Source organism: Crotalus tigris, unplaced genomic scaffold (assembly GCF_016545835.1).
Source record: "Crotalus tigris isolate CLP2741 ecotype Arizona unplaced genomic scaffold, ASM1654583v1 scf7180000018548.2558034, whole genome shotgun sequence".
NCBI classification, from domain to species: Eukaryota; Metazoa; Chordata; class Lepidosauria; order Squamata; family Viperidae; genus Crotalus; species Crotalus tigris.
The window spans coordinates 1,909,993-1,919,699 of record NW_024097071.1 but is presented as its reverse complement, the minus strand read 5'-3'; the positions used below and the strand labels follow the sequence as shown (position 1 = coordinate 1,919,699).

The following is a 9,707-nucleotide window of genomic DNA, read 5'->3' as shown; positions in this document are numbered from 1 at the left end:
TCATGAACAAACCATATTGTTTATTTCATAAGAAAACCTGCATCCCTTCTCTGCCCAACCACCATTACATCAGCATTGTGCTAGTTAACAGATACTAGAAATCACTGGCTACAAAAGAATGAAGCGAGAGGTGGAATACTATGCAGTTAAGAAGCAACAATACATTTCAAAGAGGTCACTCTTTGTAGCTACAAAATCCAGGCTTCAGGCACTGGGAATGTAATGTTTTCACTCTCCTCTCCTCTGCCCAAAGAACCGTTTGTAGGCAGCAACATAGCCATGGCGCATAGCATAACGTTCACAGGGATTATAATCTTCACATTCCTCCCGTTGGAGTTCCTGGGTAGTCTTCCTACGCTCCCGGATCCTGTCCACAGAAGCAGGAGAAGATGATGAAAGAGCAGATTGGGAACAGAGTGGAGGGAAATTGCCTGTGAACCTTTGGTAAGCCATTAAGTACCAACTTACCCTACTTTTCTTCCTGTGCCGTGCATGTTTTAAATGATTTCCAGTTTTATTGACATATTTTCCCACAGAAAGCATTTTAATAATCTTTTTAGGATTCTAAAACAGGGCAGATGTTTCCCAAAGTAACAGCTAAAATCTCTGTGAGTAGAATCTACCCATTAAAAACAAACTTGTGAATTGGCTTTAGAGCAAGGGGAGAACCCCATACTAACTAAATGTTGAAGCCATGAGCCACACCTAGGTAGTCAACAGCCAGGAAAGCTGGATATTCAACAACATCTGGAAGGTATCAAATTTCCCATGTCTAAATTAGAATAGGGTGGGCAGTCATAGCCAATAAGTTACATCAAAGACAGTCTGTGTATTTTCTGGAACTCTCAGAAACTAAGTTGTCAACATTTTACAGAAAACCAGAGAAGAAGATATCTATGGGAACTATCTTTCCCAATTGTGTATCATGACCATAGTGTTGATATCCATCAAACCAAAATAAAATAAATAAAATAAAATAGTGTTGATCTCCATTCAAACTCAACAACAACAACAAAAAAAAACGCACAGCCTCTAAGCAGCAATTGGCTACCTAGCATGCTCCTACAGGCTTTATATCACTCTAATAGTGGCTGGATGATACTGTTAAATGGCACTAGAAAAAGAATAAAGGATAAGAGAGCTAAATGCAATGATGAGAATAGGATTATTGGTAAATTGCAGAACTGATTGACTATGCCAGCCTGCGACTCCTGAACATTATACAGTGTGGCTATTGTACTTTGGCTCTTAGTGGTTCTCAGCTATGCACAGAATACATGTGTATCAACAGTAAACATTTCTGGATATTTTCTTCCCATGACTTGTTCCAAATGAAAGTCAGCATTCTTTGAGGAAGAGAAGTTTTTCCTCAAAGCAAGTCTTATTAAGCAAGACTTTCACATAATTTGAGTTCAGCTCCCATAACTGATTTGGATGATAAAAGCTGGGAGCCAGCATCAAGACACCAGGATGATGAATTTTCCCATTTGTTCTGAATGATCCTGAATTCTAATGAAGCATACCTTTCGTGCCAATAAAAGTTTCTCCTGTTGTCTGGTGGGGGTCTCATAAAGATGTTGGCATACCTTCTATTAAGGAAAGGACCTGGTGGGAAAGAGATTAGTTAATACTTGCTGATATATATCATAATCATAATATATGAATCAAAAGATAATAGCTCTATGTACACACACCCCATCCACCCTGTGCTCATATTCTTTTGACATTGCCTTTCACATATGAGACCAGACCTATCATTTTCTTCTGTTTAGTGCAAGCCTTGTTATTAATAAAAACAAATGGCTTCTCTGTTGCATGATTTTCCATGGGAGCTTCCAACTCATTCACCCCGCCTACGCAAAGTATCTGAGGGTGGATTGTTTATTTTAGTGCAAATCCTGTTACATAAGAATGCAAGAGTCCAGATGAATGAGAGCAAAGATCTATCTAGTCCAACTTTCTGATGCTTTGGGAAGCCAACAAGCGAACACAAGAACAAGAAACCTTTCAGGTTTTTGACCCTGCATTTAAGCAAAGTATAGAGCTGAGAGAAACTTTTCACTTAATAATTTCCATGTTCTAAATTTTATTCTTCAAGTTTCATCCTTTTCTTTTGTTGTCAGTATGTGTGTAAAGTTTATGTTAAGTTCTTATGTTCTGATTTTCCAGTAATTTGCTATCTCCAGAACATGAAACACAATTATTTATTTATTTTTCATATTTCTTAACTTCCCATCTCCCCTGGATTGTTTTTCTCATTTTCTTCCCCAATGTTTTGAAATAGTTCCAGTATTTAAGGCATTTCAGTAACAATCAGATCTCTCTCCAGTTGAGAGAGATCAGCAATCACCAGTCTTTCATGACAATATTCTATGATCACTCAAGATGAAGGACTTATGATTAGACTAATGATGGTAAGATTCTGAATGAGAATATTGACAAATAAGTTACTTTGAGATCTAAACTAACTTTACTACCATTTATTGTATTACATGGCAAGCTTCTTTATTTAAAAGAAATAGAAAAGCAGGAAGAAGCCAGATGCAAAAGAGGACAGATATTTTAATAGATTAGTGTTGTGTGTAGTTGACTCTTTAGGACTGAGAAGAAAAATGTGTCTTCTGTTTTCTTTACATCTTCAGTAGCCCTTCCTCATTGCCTAAAGGAGAAATTGGGAATAATGGAATTTATTCTCTATTTTCATCTCTCGTTCTTAACTGTGCCCTATTTGTGCAGAAAAAGGTAGAGAATGATTGCTTTGTACTTTCTTTGGCACAGAAAAATCCAGTTTTCTGCTTAAAGAAGGGAACAGTAGAGAACAAAAAAAGTATCTGGGGGAAGAAGACCACCCCTTGATATAATCCATAATATTAAATGGTTCCAAGGAGGTGACTAGGAGGCAAACGGAATATTAAACTGGCAAGATCCCCAAGGACATCCTAAAGATTGGTATGTAATTTTAAAAACTGAAAATAAGTTTTATGTTGCTGTAAAAGTACCTTCCTTTGAACTGATTATGGATAAAAATGAATTTTGGATCTAAACGGGTTTACAAGAGTTTTTTCAACAAAGATCTCTTTTCGGTATCTTTCGACAAAGTTGCTTGTAAAAATACATTGCATATTGAATATCTGTGTTATATGATTAAAATGTCCCCATTTTTAAAATATTCTCCCTGTTTGTAATTCTTCCAATGAGCCTACCATCCCCCCATCTCCTAATGATTAAGAAATGAACAATCCAATCTTTAAAATGCTTCACTGAAATTAAGTTCACTGGATACAGTCCTGGGAGGACTGTGGATATTCTTTTCTGCCCTGATAGGGCAGTGTTCAAATAGACCTTTTTGCAGGCATAGATAAGCAGGGCTTCTTGAAGTGTTTTCCCACAGTGGATGACATGTCAGATTTGGCTTTCACTCTGGAAAAATTATTTATTTTATTTCTTGCCACCCTTTCTATGACAGATGCTATTCTTAGCTTGTTCTCTGATAAATGGTTAATGCTGTTAACTTGCAACCACTTGGCTCCCTGAGGGTATCACAAGCTTAGATGATAAGAGAACAAATGGGAAAAGAAAGCATGGGGGAATCTGAGTGGGCTGTTTGGATAGACTGAAGTCATGGGGAAAGGATATGGTTGTGTTCCTTCAATTGGCTGAAAAAAAAAACTGGTTTTCTTTTTAAGTGACAATAAGAGATCACTTTAGATTCCCTGCCAAAATCAAACTTTTCAGGAATCACTAAGTCAGGTAATATATACCACAATTTCTTACTTGTAAATTCATGTGATTCGATGCTCTCATGAGACTCTGTAAGAAAATAAAGTGAAAGTGGCTTATTCAATTACGATACTATAAGAATGCAAACATTTAAACCAGATCAAAAATTTATTTAGTTCCAAAATCTATTTCTAAAGATGTCTAACTAAGATATCCTCTCCTGTTAGTTGATACATAAGTTTCATTCTCAGCTTTGGGCAATTAACAGATTCAACCACTTGTAGAATCAACTATTGTTTTTTAAATCTATTTGTATTAGTGGATGTTGTAATAACATAAATATAGGTATAATTAATTTATCAATCGAATGGATTGATGACTAGTACTATATAGTGTAATTGTGACATGATATTGGAGCCATAAGAATTTGGGTCAAAATTAAGGTGTATTAGCATAACGTATAACCCACCAAAAAGTAAACTCATGCTTTAATTTATCTACTGAAGCTAACAATGCCTAAAAGGCTAGTTCTTATTTTGTGATTTCTAAATATATACAAATACATTAAAATATTACAGTGCCTTTATTCAGACAGTTCAAAATGAAAATATGATTCATCTATTACATTATTTTTATAAAATGCACCATAATTCTAAAAATAAATATACCATGATAACACAAACCAAATACTATTATTTCCACATTAGGCAATTTTCTAAAATCTTGTCCAACTCACTTACCATAGCAGAAAGCTGTCACCATGAGAACAGCCAGGAGTGCAAGGAGGATGAGGGTCCGCATTTTTATGTCTTATCTCTTGCTTTTTGCTCCTGCCTTACCCTCTGTTTGTATGGAATCAGGCCCCAAACTGCAAGCAAGCTGCAAAATTTAGCAATTAAATATGTATTTTTAAAAGCAGCAGTAGGAAAATAAGAGTCAGCTGAATGGTGTGCCTGACACTTGGTGTCTCAAAGGCTGTTATAAAATATCCTCCGAGAGGGTTTAATCATCCTGTGGTGGGAGTGGGCTTCTTTTCTTTCCCTCCCTTTCTGTAGAGGGAGGGCTTCACATTTCAAATGAAGGTGAGATATTAACTCTGCATGTTCAAAAATGCTGGATATGGGGTAGAATTCCAGAGTTTAACCCAGGCCCATGGGGACAGGATTAGGCTTCTCCAAAAGAGAATGCTTAATTGTCTGAGTCAGAAGGACACAACTGAAGGCTCCAAGGCTTTGTCTCTCCTGTGAAAACCTAGAAAGCAGTCCACAGAGGAAATCCCTCCCCCACAAGATTGCTACCACATTATAACGTGTAACATTACAGAAGCTGAATGTTATTAAATACATGACTGAAGAATAACCATATAACTTAATACATTAGATGAAATCAAATCAAGTTTATATTTTTGTCCAAGTCTATATTTTTGCCCTGCTCCCACTTAGCACTTTTGGAGAGCTTCCTTCAACAAGTCACTAAAATGCCAGACAAAGCCCAACATCAAGACACTATTGTAGACTATTGATTTTCCTGTCCTTCCATCAATAACAATAGTTGACCCCCTCCAGAAGTGTTGGATTGCAGTTCCCCAAACCCCAAGGAGACAACATTCATTGTCTCAAAATTAACATATCATATCATCTTGGAAAATTCAGTGTTACTTTCAACTGTTACTTCTCTTCATACTTTTCTAAATCTCATTTACCTATTAACTCAATCAAGCTGGGTTGGCAAATGAAGCCCTCGTTAATATTGTAAGGCTTATGCAACATGGGCTCTGGATTTGGCACAACAAAAACATTGTTGAACTCCAACAACTGATTAAGAGTAGGTTCAGTTGACTTATTGAGGCAGATTGGAAGCCACATCCAGTACTGCCCCACTCCTTTTATTTTTATATAATAATTTAATTTCTGGTTGTCCCCAAAATGAAGCTTAAAATTCCAATGTCCTCCACTTTACATTGTTATCTAATCACCAAGTTGATAATATATCTTATATCTTCTCCACAGAACTACTGGCAGTGCGGAGGCCAAGAGAAAATTCCTCCCCCCCCCCCCCCGAGGAAAATTAGTTCCTAAGAAAATGTTTTACTGTAATGTTCTGTCTAATAGATTTGTTTTATGTTCTGATGGGATTTGTCTGTATGTCCGTGTGTGTGTGTGTGTGTGTGTGTGTGTGTGTGTGTTTCTCTGTGTGTGTGTGTGTTTCTTTGTGTGTAGAGTCAGTCAAGGATGTGACTTTCCATTTTAGTCAGCCCAAACACAGTTTTACTATATTTTGGAGAGCCAATCTAAATATCACAAAAACAACCATAACCTTTGCTTATATAATATATTCAAAATAGAAGTGCAAGGAGGGGATCTTCTTTTGGTAACAAAGAAGGTTCACTTAAGGGCACAAGATCCTTTCTGCTTTTTATTTGCTGGCTAAAATGCAAACATTTATCTTAGCTTTTTTCCCATCCTAAAAAAAAAATTCCACAGGAGCAAAGCCATCCCAGGTCCAGGGCTCCATACCTTAGAGGCAGGTTCAACATAAAGTCCTACTCTGTACACTCTCTGTAGCAATAAAGCTTTTCTCTACTATGCAACGAAACTAATAATTAAAGGAACAAAAAAAATAATGGGAGACAAAAAAACGTGGTAAGAGAAATAGAATTGGAAATATGGGGAAGAAAGGCGCTGGAAAGTATGCAGTGCTGAAAGTATGTCTATATAGAAGTAAACAGACTGCTAGCGAAGATGTGGATTATGCTACAGAGGGAAGGATTTAGCACCAGAGATCTTGGTTAGGCAGAATTACTATGTAAGCCATAGAATCTCTTTCTTTTGTTCATCATGTCATCATGATTCGTGAACTAGGATCTCTGACTGTTCCCTTTTTAAAAACCAGAGAAAAACATCAAGGTTTGTTCTTGCAATCAGAGACCTGACATATTTCAAAGAAAGAAATCAGAATTCCAGTCTGCACTATATAGTAAATAAATTATGCAAGGAACACTATGATTTCTTTAACTGCTATCTTTGGTAGGAGAAGTCAGTGGCTTGCCATACTGTACTATAAAAATGTGACCAATTATGAGTCATATAGATTTCTACAATAAGCACAATCAAATAATGTTTAATTATTTGCTAAACCTTGATTCTTGACATCAATTCACAATTTTTCCCAAAATCATAGTTTCTCAATCCCTTGCCTAACCAAAATCTTAATGGTTTTGTAGACAGTGACATGGTATAGCAGAAATATCACAAGAGCAATTTCCACATAAAGTGAATATGGCATCATCATGTCTCCATCATATTAATAGTGAATTTTCAACCAGGTTTCAGTCATTTGTTGTACTTCTACCCATTTCTATTTCTGGTTTCCTATTTGTGAGAGGTTTCACATCATCTTGGTTCTTGCAACCCTCTTCCAACAAGGATCATCTGCTGTAGCATTTTGCCAAGCCACTATTACTTCACAGCTCTTTAAAAATGCAATAAAAGGGACTTGGCAGCTACTTCTCCATAATCATTATTGTGGGTAGTAAGATATATAACATAAAATAAACTCATGAATGGAGCTGGACTAGGCATTCCCTGCCCAGAGTTTGTTAGGAGTACCATAGCCTAGAAGAGCTGTAAAATAAAAGAACAAGGAAATAAAACAACAGACCAATTTTGCCTTGATTATCTAGAAAGTATTCTCAGAATTTTCAAAGTTAACGGCAATGAAGGCTTTCAAACTGTGTGTAAATAAAAATGAATGTGTTCATATATCCAGAATATAACCTATCCATATGCAATGTTTTCCCCCAAATTACCTTCTTTCAAGGCCATTTCTCCCCTTGAGATGAATAGGGATGTGTATGAAGAAAGGTGTACAGAATTCCAGTATTAGGGATTCTGGGTACATAATATTCAAAATTCCTAGTAAATAAGAATGGAAGAATATTTCTTACCTTTCCCCATAATCCCCAAACTACTAAATATTTCAAATTGCTTATAATATCACACTGAGACCACGAATCTCTTGCTTGCCTGCTGAGCAACTCAGACGGCCAACCAGAGCAATCATGGTAGCCATTGGCCCATGATACCCTACAGTCCTCCAAGCTTCTGCAGTGGTTTCCTTCCACTCTTTCTGCATATCCAAGATTAAAACAGCAAAAATGTCCTTTAAAATATTAACTTGCCTTGATAAGGACTTCTTTATATTCCACATTATCTATATGGATTTTTATGAGCTGACTGTGTATCACAACTAACCTGGCATCTATGTGGCTCTCTCCTGGCCTCCTGCTGAGAAGAAGAACAGTAACGGGGGAGGGGGGGCAGTCCAGAGGCAAACAATGCTATTGGAAGAGTTTTGAATGGGAGAGGACAAGAAGGCTCAGAGAAGTTTCAGAAGCCACAGAGTGGTGGAGAGTTCTTTGCAAACAGGAGAGTTATTCAGATCTTTGCTTTCAGAGGAAGTTATCAGGACAAGCTTGGAGAGAAAATAGTGGCTCACCACAACACCATCTGTGGTTTATCTGAATGTTTCTTCGTCTCAGATTGTCCATCCATCCATCCATCCATCCATCATCATGCTTATTGTGAAATGTATAGAAATATACATGGGCTTTTAAACACCATATTTTTATTTTAAGCATCTTTCTCACAGCACGCCTAATACTTCCCAAAGCAAATAATGCAAAGTTTAGTAAATCAGGATAAATTTTCAGAGAAAAATTTGCTTTGATCCACAGGAGCTTGTATCATCATTTTCATTAACTTCAATAAGGAATGCTTTGGGGTTGTTATTGGTTCTGGTTTACAATTATTATTTACAAAATTCTTTGCCAAAATGATGCTATGTTCAGGTTTGACTCATAATTAATGGAAATATATCTTAATAACATTCATTAAAATTACCTGACTAATTATAGGCAGGTTACTATGTTGCTAAAATGAGAGGTTAAAGATGATTTGGGAAGTATGGAATATCCAGCAATATTTTAATGAAAATTTAACTATATTCTTTTAAAAAATGAAGAAGACTTAGTTTTTATGTGCTAATATTAAACCATTTTCATTTTAAGCAACTTATATCATTTATCTTCCTTGCTGCTGAATTACACTTCTCATCCAACCTACTCAGCATGCTTCAAATATTAAGGTATCTTAGGAATTGTAGTTCAGCTACAGTATTAGAGTCACATCTTCCTTATCCTAATTCTAAACAATATATCATTCAATTCTGAGGCTCAAATAAAACCTAGGAAATTTTATTTGAAAATGAAAAGTTGTGCTATCATAGATATCATGTGCACATTTAAAACATTCAGATCCACTCTCATTTCTTCATTTTCTCTCCTGTTACAATTATAAACCAATATTTCTAGTATTAATTCTAGCACCTACTTGCACTAACAACCCTGCATTTTATTAGAGCAAAAGGGAGTCCTTTGGAATTTATCCTGTTGAAATTATTCATAATCACAATATTGTAATATATACACCTTTTTCTTTCTTTTTTGCTACTGCATTTGCAATTAACCGGTGCACAGATGCTAATTAGGCTCTGCATACTCACTGTAATATAATGATCTGTGCTGCCCTCTGTTACATAGGACTTTTTCTGATGTGGCAGGTTCTCTTCTCCCAATGTTCCTACACTCCACACTGCTAAAGTGGAAACCTTTTTATTTATGATAAGTGACCCCTCCCTCCCCTTCTCCATGCAGCCTCCTCCTTCAGACTGCCACCCTCTTTTCTGAATATTTCCATCCCTCACTCAGGAAATCAGAAACCTCAGGAAATGAAACCAGGAGAGTGAGGGGGTGGGACAACAAATGCTAGTTGCTCATGGAAATCAAAACCACATCTTGGGGGCAGTGTGGCTGCATCTAAACTACACCTTGACTAGAGATCTTGAAAGCAAACCACACTTTTATACAGGGATTCTCTGATGGCTGTGGTACTCCTTCTAACCTTCAGTAATCGTGCTCTGAAGCACAG

At 36.5% G+C, this 9,707-nt stretch overlaps 1 protein-coding gene across 1 annotated transcript; it reads right to left on the bottom strand.

Annotated features, from left to right (window-relative positions):
- On the bottom strand, positions 1 to 9,440 carry LOC120312853 (matrix Gla protein). Its single transcript, XM_039354142.1, has 5 exons — positions 9,283 to 9,440; positions 4,461 to 4,599; positions 3,775 to 3,810; positions 1,524 to 1,605; positions 1 to 367 (listed from the first exon to the last, which is right to left on the bottom strand). Exons 2-5 carry the CDS (start codon positions 4,519 to 4,521, stop codon positions 229 to 231), a joined length of 318 nt encoding a protein of 105 aa, XP_039210076.1. The 5' UTR covers positions 4,522 to 4,599; positions 9,283 to 9,440; the 3' UTR covers positions 1 to 228.
- Positions 9,441 to 9,707: the final 267 nt, after the last annotated feature.